At 41.5% G+C, this 14604-nt stretch overlaps 2 protein-coding genes across 2 annotated transcripts in view; one reads left to right on the plus strand and one right to left on the minus strand.

The window, feature by feature from the left end:
- LOC104954552 (rho GTPase-activating protein 24-like) overlaps positions 1-8193 on the minus strand; it is an 11609-nt gene extending 3416 nt beyond the window's left edge. Inside the window, exon 1 of the mRNA XM_010781674.1 lies at positions 8183-8193. Coding sequence (XP_010779976.1) covers positions 8183-8193 — 11 coding nt within the window. The remainder of the gene's footprint in view (positions 1-8182) is intronic.
- Positions 8194-11104: 2911 nt separating this feature from the next.
- LOC104954553 (nuclear factor 1-like) overlaps positions 11105-14604 on the plus strand; it is a 20063-nt gene continuing 16563 nt past the window's right edge. Inside the window, exons 1-2 of the mRNA XM_010781675.1 lie at positions 11105-11269; positions 11883-12433. Coding sequence (XP_010779977.1) covers positions 11120-11269; positions 11883-12433 — 701 coding nt within the window. The 5' untranslated portion in view covers positions 11105-11119. The remainder of the gene's footprint in view (positions 11270-11882; positions 12434-14604) is intronic.

A 14604-nucleotide genomic window follows, 5' to 3' on the forward strand; every position in this document is an offset into this window, starting at 1 on the left:
AAAATGGGAAAAATCGGTATCGGCAAATTGTCAAAATCAAATGATCGGAATCGGATCGGGAGCAAAAAAAGGTGATCGGGACATCCCTAGTTAAGAGTACTTTTCCTCTGGATCGATGTGTCGTCTGCACGTTCCAACAGGACAGCAGACTGTGTTTTATTAAATCTCCATCAACTCAACACAGATCAGACTCTTCTTGGACTATTTCATCTGTTCTCTGTCCTGTATATGTTCATGTTGCTCTGCTGGGGGAGCCTGGGACCTTTCTTCATTGCCGTATCTACACTGGGGCCATGATGAATCATATTCTCATCAAACCACGGAGACACTGAGGAGTTTGTGTTCTTAAAGCTAATCAAAGACAAACTCTCTGGAAGGAATGAGAGCCCCCGAGGCGGTTTAGTTTTTATGATAGAGATTTAATAAAACAATATGTGATGGCCTGTTGGAACGTGCAGACGACATATCGATGAGGGCAATGACGTCAGTCCAGAGGAGGAATGTGGCTTTAGTGCATTGTGTACGAGTACTCAGCTTAAGGTTCATCTCGAGTATTAACCGCTTTTTACTTCTGCTCCACTGCTTCTCCGAGGTAACAACCTTTTTAGGTACTTTTTAAATAAATAACTTGATGTGTTTGTCTGATATATATATACTTCTAATCTACTCCATAGTTACACATAGTATGCAGACTTTCTCAGACTCTTTGTTTCGGATCTTGTTTGAAGAAATGTTTACCGTATGACTCTAAATTGTAATATTTAAAGATCAGATTTGGGGTTTTGCAGGATCTCTTGCAGCCGGATTGGCTTTTCTTCCAATTATTCTCAAAGCAAACAGAAACAAACAACAAGTGTACATGTTAAACACTTCAAACCCACATAAACCCGACACAGCAGCATACAAACAGACAATATCAATTGCTGCCCTGTATGCACGAGGGAACAAGCTGATAATACTCTGAACTAAATACCATCTTGAACTCAGGACTAAAGTACTTTCTTTTGTGTTACTACTTTGACTTCAGTATAGTATCTATATACTTCCTCCACTGCTGTATGTATTATACCCAGCTTAACGCCACATGGACCTTGTTGATTCTGCTGCAGGAAATCAGGGCTTTGTGTCCCTGCATGCTGCCTCATAGTATGGGTGGAGAGACTGTTGATGGAGCTCTGGAGGTGGAGGAGGCCGGTTGGTTTTCACCCAGGCAGCGGAGCCCTTTTGTGGGGCAGGAATGTGCCGTGCGTGCCTCTCAGCTGGTCCCCCCCAGCAGGGCACGTTAGCACGCAGCCACCGCAAATTGCTTGCACATTTTTCACACATAGTAACGTGCTGGTTTGTGAACTCGGAGAAGTGCAACCGACCGAGTTCTGGGGGTCTTTACGCATCACTGGAACCCCCAAAATGTACTTTTTCCACCCTGTCTTTTTCTAAGGATGAACACGACACAAAGATACTTTAATGAGGATTGTTCTCGCAATACAGCAGCCTCATTTACAACATCACCAAGGAGACGTGGTTAGGAGAAGCGGACGTTTAACATACCTTTACAATCACTGAACACAACATGTTTTAAGACCCTTTAACGTACATTTGATTTGCAATTAATTTCAGGAATGACTACAAATTACATGCAGATTTTTCACACATAGTAACGTGCTGGTTTGTAAACTCTGAGAAGTGCAGCCGACCGAGTTCTGGGGGTCTTTACGTATCGCTTGCACCCCAAAAATGTACTTTTTCCATTCTGTCTTCTTCTAGTTATTAACATGGCTTACACGATACAATGATACTCTGAGGGGAAATGTTCTTGCAGTACAGCAGCCTCATTCACAACATCAGCAGGGAGACATTTTTAGAAACGGACATTTAAAATCACTGAAGACAACATGTTTAAAAAACTTTAATGTACATTTGATTTGCAATGTAACTGCGTATTTCATTCAGCTTTGAATACAAATTACTTAAACATTTTTCACACATAGTAACGTGCTGGTTTGTAAACTCCGAGAAGTGCAACCAACCGAGTTCTGGGGGTCTTTATACATCACTTGTCCTCGCAGTGTTTGAACGTACTTTTCCCTTCTTGTCTTTAAAATATAATCATGTGTCTGACCCCTGAATTATTCCAACGATCATCATGGATTTCGCAATACGATGACACTTTATTATCTGGAATTGTTCTTGCAACACAGCAGCTCCATTTGCAACATCAAGAAGTACAAATATTTAAGGCAAGAAATGAGGAAACATTACATAACAGTCGCTGATGTTCAAGACCCTTTAGCGTACATTTGATTTGCAATGTAACTGCGTATTTCACTTCAGGATTGAATACAAATTGCTTGCAGATGTTTCACACATAGTAACGGGGGAAGTGCAACCAACCCTGTTCTGGGGAACTTTACGCATCACCTGCCCCCCAAAAGATGACTCAGAGCGTGGGGTGTTTGAACGTACTTTCCCCCTCTGTTTTTAAAATATGATCATGTGTCTGAACCCCTGAAATGTTCGAATGATTATCATGTGGGCTGACACGGTATGAGGACACTTTGACGGGAATTGTTATTGCAACACAGCAGCTCCATTAGCAACATCGAGAAGTACAAATATTTAAGGCAAGAAACAAGGAAACGTTACACAACAATCACTGAACCTGTTTAAGACCATTTAATGTACATTTAATACGGGGTTAAATTCATTTAAGATTGGCTACAAATTGCGTGCAGATTTTTGAGGTGCTGGTATGTCCAGCCAGCGCTATGTGAGTTCTTTACGCATCACTTGCACCCCCAAAATGACTCAGAGTGTGGGGTGTTCAGAAGTACTTTCCCCCCCTGTCTTTCAAATATAATCATGTTTGTTTCCCCAGAATATTTCTAATGATTGTCACGGGGGCTGACACGCACAATAATACTTTTCTGGGAATCTGTATTGCAACACAGCAGCTCCATTTGCAACAACAAGGCATCGTCTCTTGAACTTTATGCATCACCTGACCTCCAAAGTGTGTGGTGTGTTATGATGTCCATTTTCCTGTATTTAAAATATAAACATGTGTCAATCACCCGAATGCTTTAAGTATGAAACCTAAATGATTACACGATACCAGAATCAGAATATCTTTATCGTCCTTGTACTCAACGACATTTCACAGACTTCTGAGGCAAGAGGTCATTAAATGTTAATTAAATGAACACATTTGAATGTTATATGTTGTTGGCAAGCCGTGTTCACTGTGTGTTACTTCAGACACTGGCTTTGATATTAAAACAACAGCAAGCTAGAGAAGATGTCAGGATCCACGTCACTGCAACGTCCCATCTCCTAGACCCCTAAATGGCTATTTCATAAAGGTAGAAACTAGAGGGCGGCAGGAAGTGAAGGAAAGAACTAGTTTTCACTCTTATTGCAGGTGCGATATGATTCGTGATCTCAGAGGGATTCATCATTTCTGGAACCTGTTCATCGAAAAGTGTGTTGAAATGACCATAGTGTGATTATTTTAATTATTCTCTCCAGCTCGAGAATACATTCAGATATTTTCCGCACTTTTTGAATCATAAAAACATAATCGGGTCTGTAGACATGACTCCATTTGTCCAAGTACGTCCAAAGGCCTCACGGAACCCTAATGTTGTGTTCAGGGTCCTGGATCTACTGAACTCAGTTTTTTTAGCTTCCTACTTCTATGGCTTTTTCTCGTTATATGGAATATACTGTATAATATATATAAGATATGATATAACACACGTTTTGTCTTAACCACATTTTGCCATTGCCATGCTGCACTTGTCCAAAATGCCATTTCGAGTCAAACTGCAATTGAATGTTAGAGTTTTCTATTAAACGAGACCAGTTTTGGATAACATACCCACCTCTTGCATCTTTACACTCTGAGTGAGTGAATCTGCATCTCCTCCCCCTCGGTTCTGGCTCCGGGCCGGGGTCAGGGGTCGGGAAGGGAGGGGGGGTCGGGATCTGTCAGGGGTCGAGGACTCTGGGCTGGGCAGGAGAGGAGCTGATGAAGGGCCCGGCGGCTCCGAGGCCCTCAGGTCAGCCGGACCAGCGTTTAATTGGTCTAACGAGAGGCAGCCTTGGATAGGTCGGAAACACAGCGCATTGTGGGTCAGGAACAGAAAGGGCTGCAGTTTTTGAACTTCACTTAAGTTAAAGATATTATTAGTGATGTGGGAAACCTTTAAAAGGGTTAAATCAATTATGTTTTCATTATTTGGCTTGATTTGGAGTACATTTTTTCTTCAAAAGTCGTTGTGGAGTGTAATGAAGTACAGTTGTTATGTTATCTCACCTTACGAGTACTTTTAGTTTTGGTACCATACGTTTATTTTGATGCAAGTACTTGTAGTTAATATCTCGAAGGCAAGACCTTTAATTGAGTAATTTAGCATAAAAGTACTTCTTCCACCTCTTTTCAAAAGTCAGACACCGTTGCCTGAATACAAAATAAAGAGATCTAATATCCCAGGGGTTTAAATGTATTTAATTTCACTGCCTTTTACGTTTTAAATTGTTCTTATTTAACATAATTATTTGCACAATTGACGTATCATGCACAAATATATAGCATATATTTCCTGATCATTAACAGACTGACATTCATGTAGCTCTGCAGTGTTTCACAATAAAGTGGCTGTAAACGGAATAATATAAGACCAGTTAAATTACAATATTGTGTCTGTATCGATATTTTCATTAACATTTAGATTTTTTTTTTGGTGGAGTTAATTATAAGCATGCAGTAAAATAAGATCATTTAAAGTTGATAACCCCCCGGATTATTAACTGTTTTAACCGACAGCCCCTCTCCGTGCTGCGGAGCTTGGCAGCCCCTCATGAAGCCCCTGTTTCCCGGAGTAAAAAGCCTTTCTCTCCTGAAAGAGTTAATCTGAAGTTGGCAGCCAACTCTCTCAGACGTGCGGAGAATAAAAAAATAAAGGCTTCAAAATCATTCCTTTTGTCTCTGTTTAAATCGAGCTGGACTGTTTTGTGCATCACTTTTCCAAAATGCAATCGACGCTTTTGCAACAGAACAAGGGGCGTAAAAATCACAATCACCAAAATACCATAACGGCATGATAATTAAACCTACCTAATTAAGCTATTTGTTTTAAAAAGGCACGATTTGTGGTGTTTTTAATAAGAGGATAAGACACAAAAAGGTCCAGATCTTAACACCTATAATATTGAATATGTATTCATGCGTCCTCCGGGTCATGCGAGGCCTGACACGTTCATCACTCGGTAGAAAAACATTTTAAACAGATTTTTCCATGTGTTTCGTTTTAATCGACGTCGGGTTTTAGTTTCGATGCCAGCCACTCTCTTTTTTATATCCATGTTATTCCTGGCACCCTCCGTCCATGATGTCTTCACTCTTTTTTTATTCATATTTCAAGAAGAGAGAGGAAAAGTGATGGCGCATTTTTAATAGTTTGGCTGAGTGTTCCCGTCTTATTAACGGATCATGTGTGTGGGAACAAGCAGAGGAACATGTACTAAAGGACTTTAAACGGGTGAGTTTATTAGAGAGGGTTTTATTGATCACTTACAGGCCCAATAATCCACATCGTGTTGACGGGACTCTGTTTTATCTCTGGGGCTTTTACGGTGAAAATATAACACGCCGGAAACGCGATTTTGTTTGTGGGGCACGCGAACCGCTATTCCGTGCACGTGTGGAAATATCATTAAGTAAACAGCGACAGATAATTCGAAACAAACGCAAATTAAAGCTGGAGGCCTTCATTTAATTCCCAGGTGATATTATTACTTGCTTTGACAGCATGAATAAGGTTTTAATAAAGCAAAGTTAGTGAGACAGTTAGTACAGAGGAGACATGCACATATAATTTCACCCACAGAGGCTCTGGATGTTTCCACTGCCTCCAGAAACAATCTGCATAACAGTTATTCCGGGATGCTTTGAGTCCCTTTTCTCTGCATGTGGAAGGCAAACAGCATAGCTAAGGAAAATGACTTAAACCCCCTTGTAGTCAAATTGCAGTGACATGTGAATGCTGCTTTATTTGCATTTTGGCAGGGTCACCCAGAGAGACTTAATGTGAGCAGCAGACACACAAGGAGACGCGTTCAAGTGTTTGTGTGAATTGCAAAAAAAATCCTTTATCCTTTATTTGAGTAAAAGTAGAAATACTAATTGGAAATACTCACAAATACTCCGTTACTTGAGTAGAGCAACAAAAGTATTATTAGCTAAGTGTATCAAAAGTAAAGGTACATATGCAGACGGGCTCCTTCCACAGTATTTTAATATGATAGAATATATATATATATAATCCTGTTTTTATCACAAAAAATTGATGTTATCATTGTAGGTTGTCAATATTAGATACTTTCATTGTAATAATATGAATTTATTATGAAGAAAGTAGTAACTTTGAGTGTTAAATGAGTAAAAAGTACAATATTTGCAGTGTTTTGGAAGTATAAATTAGCATCAAATAGAAATACTTTGGTACAACTTTCTCAAATGACTACCTAATTACAGTCCTTGAGTTAATGTACCTACCTCCACTGCTATTGCAGGTGTTGATGGGTAAATAACTATATTTATCTCTTCTCACACACACACACACACACACACACACACACACACACACACACACACACACACACACACACACACACACACACACACACACACACACACACACACACACACACACACACACACACACACACAAGCTTCCCTTTGTGTGGAGGTGTGTGTCCGCTGTGTGAACAGATGATGGCTGTGAGTCGGTGTTTAATTTCAAGATGAAGCTGAAATATATTTGCGATTGTCGTGCGGTCGGGATGTTTATTAGTGAGAGAATAGAGTGGGTATTGTTCGGGCGTGTGTGCATTGTTTGCATAATGCCATGTCGCTTTGGTGAGAGGAGAAGGTCAATAACCTCGGTCATTATTTAAAGACTTACACTTCCTTGGCATAAGCTCTGGCTTTTCTCTTTGGCAGTTTGTCATTTTCTTAGAGCTGCAGCTAACCATCGTTTTCATTATAGTTTATCTGATGCTTACGGTCCCGATTTATCCTTTTGTCTATAACCTCGCACACTGTGCCTATACGGATTTTCCAGGTGCTCAGTTTTGTGTGAAACGAGGCCAGGAACGTCAGATCTGTACGGCTTGTTGGTGCTTTTGCTTAGAAATAACTGTAACGGCAGGCTTTTAATCAAAACAGTTGCCAGTGCATTTTCTGTTGTTGGAATAATGGACTGCTATTTCAATTAGTCTGTCCATTATCTTCTTTGAAATCGGTTGGTGGTTTTCGAACACAGTGTTTCCCAAAGCACAAGAGAACGTCCTCAAATGTCCCGTCCACAACTTGGTGCTTTACTGTCTTTAAAGAATAAAACAACCCGGGAAATATTCACATTGAAGCAGCTCGAGGCGGAGAATTGTAAAGTTTCTTCCTTTGAAAAATGACCTGAAGCCAATTCATGGATTAGCAATTAATGTAATAAAGGATTTCAACCAATGGATAGAATTTGATTTGCTTGATTTGTGACCATCCGTCCTCAACAGATACTCAGTTTTGTGTCACACACGGCGAAAGGATTGTTGAGACGTCGGACCTAGAAACCAGTTTGGTGTTTTTGCTTAACGATCGGTCGATAATTAAAATAGTTGCCGTTGGATTTTCTGTGGATGGAATAATCCGGTTGCTCTTAATCTGTCCAGTCATTTCTTTATGAATTGCTTAGTGGTTTGGCCATGACGTGTCAGAAACTGGTGAAACATGTCGATCAGTGTTTCCCAAATGTCTTCTTTTTGATATTTAGTTTAATGTCATAAAGCAGTCTTTGATCTCATTCATGAAGTCCATAAGATACTCGAAAACTTGGGTAAAATTTGTATTTAAGGCAAAATATCAAATGTTTCGTACTTTAACAAACTCCTCCTAGAGATTTGATCAGATTGACTTCAAATGTGGTCCGTAGCATCTCAACACCTGACAGATATCAAAATCTTTTTTTTTAATCTTTCCATTATTTGTCTTAATTTCTATTGGCTAATGGTTTGGTTGATAACATTTCAAAGACTAAGATCAAATCCTTTACTGTCTTCTTTTGTCTTCCAAAGATATTCAGTTTACCGTCTGTAAAGAAACTAGAAAACGTTGATACATCTTTACCAGGCTGCCATCTTTGAATGCAACCCTGAATCCGAAACTCATTGCATTATAACTTTTGTATTATTCATGCCAAAGGAAAGCAGCACATCCACATTGTTGTGAACCCGGACACTAGTTTGGTATTTCTTCTTTATAAATGTGTCGATTATCCAAATATTTGCAGTTTATTTTTTGGTTAATCGACTAACCCGATCAGCTCTACTCCCTCCACTCCATGTAGTGTTAATGGATCAAGTCCTAGATGACATCGTAGAGGTCTGTCGCCTTGTTTTGACCGTGCTCTAAGATACAACTCCCTTTTATTGATTAGTTTGGAGCCCAGCCCAGCGTTGGTGTGATCCAGCAGCACTTTAGCTCCAGACTCTCTGTCTGTGTGGCAGGTGCGACTCTGAATGACACGACGCCACGACCAGGCAACACGGCAGCCCTCGCCAAAACCCTTTAGGGGGGTCGTTGTTCCGAAGAAACACCACAAATGTGGGTTCTGGATTTCGTGTGAGACGTCAAACACTCAATCCTGAATGTCCTCGTCCAACATGAGAGCAACATGCTAACAGAGGTATCCCAATGACAGGATGTGTGATTACCTAGAAGAGCATCAGGACTGTTTGAGGCATATGATAGCTATGTGATTAACATGATGATTCAGCCTCTATGGAGAGAGACATATGACAAGCATGATCATTTCTGACGTGGAGATAATCTGAAGTAAACATTGAATACTGCTTTCTATTCCTCCATCTTGTGACTGGGTAACTCCCTCTCTTGGATATCAGCATGTGAAGGACACTGTTCAGGAACTAGTTGATGCTCTGTATGTGATGACTACTTCCATTCTGGAGAGGATCACAGATACATGGATCCTGAGGTTCAAGCTCAAGCCGGGGACCAGGGATTATTAACATTTTTAAGTAATTCAGAAAAAGTCAGATTTTGAGAAAAAGTCATAATTTTGAGATTTTTGAGAAAAAGCCAGAATGTTGAGATTTTTTTAGAAAAAGACAGAATTTTGAGATTTTTTTGAAAAAAATAGAATGTTGAGATTTTTTTTAGAAAAAGCCAGAATTTTTTGATTTTTTTGAAAAAGCCAGAATTTTTTGATTTTTGAGAAAAAGCCAGAATTTTGAGATTTTTGAGAAAAGTCAGAATTTTGAGAAAAAGTCAGAATTTTGAGATTCTTTAGAAAAATACATAATTTTGAGATTTTTTAGAAAAAGTCAGAATTTTGAGATTCTTTAGAAATATACATAATTTTTAATTTTTTTTTGAAAAAGACAGAATTTTGAGAAAAAGCCAGAATATGACAAGCATGATAATTTCTGACGTGGAGCTAATCTGAAGTAAACATTGAATACTGCTTTCTATTCCTCCATCTTGTGACTGTGTAACTCCCTCTCTTGGATATCAGCATGTGAAGGACACTGTTCAGGAACTAGTTGATGCTCTGTATGTGATGACTACTTCCATTCTGGAGAGGATCACAGATACATGGATCCTGAGATTCAAGCTCAAGCCGGGGACGAGAGATATTTTCCCGGTGAGCGTTTCCGTGACGTTCGATACCCTGAAATCCTCAGACCTCTAAATCATGTCGTCACCGATGTGTGTGAACGGCGCCTCTTTGTTTGCGCTGGTAAACCCAGGAGCAGCTGCCGGTGGAGGGTCTGCAGGGAAGTGTGTGTCCTCTCTCTGCCATCCTCTGCCAAGGTGGCATTATGCAAGGGGGAGAAAGAGAGGGGCGAGACAGACAGAGAGGGATTGGGGGGGGAGGCGAGGGTGATGGCGGCCATCGTAAAGATGGAGGAGGGCTGCAGGAGAGGACGTGCTCCCTTGAACTTTGCCTCGGTGTCAGAGTGGAACTTGTCGATTTGGCAAATTGTGCGACGTCGGACAAGGCGGGCGCTCTCCCCTACACTCCCACCTGCTCTCCCCCCTCTTTATCTCCCCCCACTACACCCACCCCCTCTCTCTCTCCTCTTTCTCTTTCCCCTCCCTTTCAGCTCTTGAAGCTAACGCATTGGCTGGGCTACAGGCGTCTTGTTGCCAAATAGGTGGGCCTTATATCGGCGTTGGCAGCGGCTCAAGCGATGGTTAGGGAAAGAGCGCGGAGAGGACGAGAGACGGCGAGCGAGGCAGAAAGGGAGAGAGAGAGAGTTGGAGAGAAAAGGGGAAAAAAGAAGCGGCACTCGGCTCTGCCAGCGGTCGTATTCGCTCGTCCAACATTGATTCGGCTCTCTGGTTTTTTTCTATTCTGCTCTCCCTGGCCCCCCCATCTGTGTGTGTGTGTGTGTGAGAGAGTGTGTGTGTGTGTGTGAGCCTTGCGCCGGGCCCAGGGATCAGAACAGACACCACTTACACTTTGCCAAGGATTTTTTTTTTTTTTGTCAAGGTTCATTTTTTTTTTTTTTTTTTTGGAAAGCACAAAGGACTGGTTATTTTAAGTCCTTCTATTTTTGAAGTCGTTTCAAAAATAATGCATTACTGTTAAAAATAACTATTTTTACTCGACAAGTTTTTATCTTTTTTGGTGTTTTTGTGTGTAATGAGCTTCTGGCTGTGATCCCATCACAGTGAATTTTCCTCGTCCGATTACATTTTTTCTTCGGTTTTTAAACTTTGCCCCGGTGCTTTTTCACTGAGCAGCATATTCCGCTAATTATTTTTTACAACCTCCCCAAGTTTTTTTTTTTTTTCATCTACTAATTCTCCACAGCGTGCCAAGGCAGCGTTTACATTGGGGAGCGCGGGAGAAAGAAAAAAAAAAAAAAAAACTGGTGCAGGAGATTTTTTTTTTCACTTTAAACGCTGTGCCAAATTTATGATGAGAGTGCAAAATGGTAACTACCAGGCCGTCTGTCTTCCTGTAGCCGTGTGGTTTTCTTTCTGCCTGCTTTCAGTGTGTAGTGGAAATGTGAGTCTGGTTGCAGCTCCCATTGCATGGTCGCTCAGATAGGAAATGGTATGGCTGATCTGTTAGCGGCACATTTCAACAGTGGTCTCGTGGCGAAGCGTCCGGTGTGCGGCCCCCCCGGCACGGGAGCGCTGTGGCGAGATCTGGGCTTTGTTGCCCAGAGATATGTAGTGAAGGTATTACGGAGCAGCACAATAACTTTCTCTTTTAGCTGGAAGGAAAACTGGGAGCGCAACTTGGCTCAGCTTTCCCGTTTTCAGTTCTGTGTCGTCCTGAATGTCTCTGTCTTTATTTAGGAAAAGGAGGCTTTGCATTTTACTGTTGGGATTCATGTTCTTGCTAATTGATGTATACCGTACATTTTTTAATTTAATTTCTGTGGGAATTTATAATCTTTTTAATTGTATATTTATTTCAGTTTTAATTTTCATTTATTCAACAATTAAAATGTTTGTTAATTGCTTTATTTTTTGTATGTTTTAATTGATATTTTATGCTTTATAATTGTAAATAACTATTTAATGTTTTGACGTATTTAAAGAGAAGATTATTTAAATGTATTTTGGGAATTTTGCAAATATTTATATTTAATGAACTTGCATTTAAAATAATTTTACAAACAATAATCATATACATATTTTTAATTATCACATATTTAGTAAATTGTCACCATGGCCTCCTTTTCAATTAAATTGTTTTGAAATGCTTAATTGTAAGCATTTGCCGTTTTTCAAAGTAAAAGCCTTTTCTCCCTCCTAACACCCTCTCCCTCTCTCTCTCTTTCCTCAGGATGAATTTCACCCCTTCATCGAGGCCCTCCTCCCCCATGTGCGTGCCTTCTCCTACACCTGGTTCAACCTGCAGGCCCGCAAGCGCAAGTACTTCAAGAAACACGAGAAGAGGATGACGAAGGACGAAGAGCGCGCGGTGAAGGACGAGCTGCTGGGCGAGAAGCCGGAGATCAAGCAGAAGTGGGCGTCGCGCCTGCTGGCCAAACTCCGAAAGGACATCCGGCCGGAGTTCAGGGAGGACTTTGTGCTCACCATCACGGGGAAGAAGCCCCCCTGCTGTGTGCTGTCCAACCCCGACCAGAAGGGGAAGATCCGGCGCATAGACTGCCTCCGACAGGCGGACAAAGTGTGGCGCCTGGACCTGGTGATGGTCATCCTGTTCAAGGGGAGTCCGATGGAGAGCACGGACGGAGAGAGGCTGGTGAAGTCTCCGCAGTGCTCCAACCACGGACTCTGTGTGCAGCCGCATCACATCGGGGTCGCCGTGAAGGAGCTGGACCTCTACCTGGCCTACTTCGTGCACTCGCCAGGTACACACACACACACACACACACACACACACACACACACACACACACACACACACACACACACACACACACACACACACACACACACACACACTCTGTTTGTTTTCGAGATGTTTTTGTTTTTAAATAGTCGTGGTGAAAATGTTTCCGTTAGACCGGCCCACTTTCTCTGAGGAAAATATGACACATTTAGAAATGGGAATATTAGGTTTGTTAGAAATAATATATTTACTCAAACAAGGATCATTCTTTGTCGAACTAAATAGCAACATGTAAAATATTGAAGCTAAATTAACATAATTATATTAAATCATTAACAATGTGTTTTAATGCCAAACAATGGAAAACATGAAGCTTATATTTAATAAATGTATTATTTATTGTTTGTTATTTATTATGTATTTTAATCTGATCAAATGCTATTCTCATTACTAGTGTCACCGCACTGAGAACAGAACAGATATGAATTACATATTAATCACTTTGGGCAGTTTTCATGTAATTCTGTTTTTAAAATAAAAATACATTTCAACCATATTTAGAGTAATACTTATACATAATGGAGAAATACAATAATAACAAGAAAGAGTAAAAAACTAAAGAAAGGGAGGTCAGAAAATAAAAGAAATTGAGTATTATTGAAAGTGTGTCTGAATCTCATATTCCCAGACGCTCGGACCCTAAATGTGTTTTTTTTGGGTTAATATTCCAATTATCTTCCACTTTGCACGTTACCTCAGTCTGTGTCCGAGGGTCAGGTGACTGCAGGTGGAGTCATGTGACCTCCTCCTCCCTTTTGGCAGGGAGTGTTTACCTCAGCGCTACTCCTGACCCACAATGCACTGGGGCCACCGGCGGCTCAGACTAACTCCTGGAGCCCCGTGGAGGAAACCCCTCTCACTGCTCTCTGACCGATGTGTGTCACATTTTACTATATACTTTCTCATATTAATATGCAGTATTTGATTTGGTTTAAATTACTGTAAGCATGCAGTCATTTTCTTCGTCTTATCTTAAATAAAATAGTTTTTGTATTTTTGTATTTCCTGCTTGCTCAAAAGGCTTTCGGAGGTGGAAGGCTCTTGATTGGTCTGTTCAACACTTTGCATATAACACTAGAAAGCGTGTAAGTATATAAGAGTTAGGAGAAACCTTTAAATAACAAACAGCTCGTATCGGGTCTGAGCGTCCTGCAGGCTGTGAAGGGTTAACCAGGGGTCACAGGCAGAGGCTCCTTTCTAACCTTTGGGGGGGGGGGGGTGGGGGGGGCAGCAAGTGTCCCCAGTGTATTCATAGCTTCCACGTGGTGTGATGTGGTGGGTTGTGTTGTGAGTGGGTGTGTGGTGTGTGTGTGTGTGTGTGTGGTGTGTGTGGTGGTGTGTGTGGGTGTGTGTGTGTGTGTGGTGTGTGTGTGTGTCTTTTGTGGAAGCGTTCCCAGTGCCAGGAGCCCTGATGATTGGAACCGCGGTCGTCCCCGTGTCACTTCTCCTATCCCGCGTCACCAAGCTGCTGGAGGGGTGTTTGTGTGGGTGTGTGTCTGTGGTGTGTGTGTGTCCTGTGTGTGTGGCTGAGGGTGCAGGTGTTTCGAGCAGTGGATGTGACAGAATATGAATGCCAACACACACATTCCAGGATGTGTCTCTGCCGCTTTTGTCCAATTGATAGACAGCGAAAGATCACCTTCAGCTGCAAAGCAATAGCTCCACTGACACAATAACATGGGCTACACACACACCAACACACACAACACACACCACACACACACAACACACACACACACACACCCACACCACACACACACACACACCACAACACACACCACACACAACCCTCCCACAGCTTGGTGACAGCGGACACGGAGAAGTGACACGAGGACGACCGCGGTCCAATCAACTTCAGCCTCTGGCAAATGACGCTTCCCACACACACACACACCACAAACACACACACACACACACACACAACACACACTACACACACAACAACAACACACAGTGTCCTCTAAAGGTGCCTCCCTCTCTCGCACGGACCCGAGCACTGTGAATGATATCAGGGATGTGGAGAAGTCGGTTGATGGGATCTGATCTCATCCTTTGAGCCACATTTTTTTGAAATTCAAAGGTTTTAATGTCGGTGTGACAACAGCGGTCATTTAGTTATTTGGACGATTTTGCAAAAGAATGTTTCTCT

The sequence above is a fragment of the Notothenia coriiceps genome, unplaced genomic scaffold (genome assembly GCF_000735185.1).
Source record: "Notothenia coriiceps isolate Sejong01 unplaced genomic scaffold, NC01 NC01_scaffold00023520, whole genome shotgun sequence".
In the NCBI taxonomy this organism is placed as follows: Eukaryota; Metazoa; Chordata; class Actinopteri; order Perciformes; family Nototheniidae; genus Notothenia; species Notothenia coriiceps.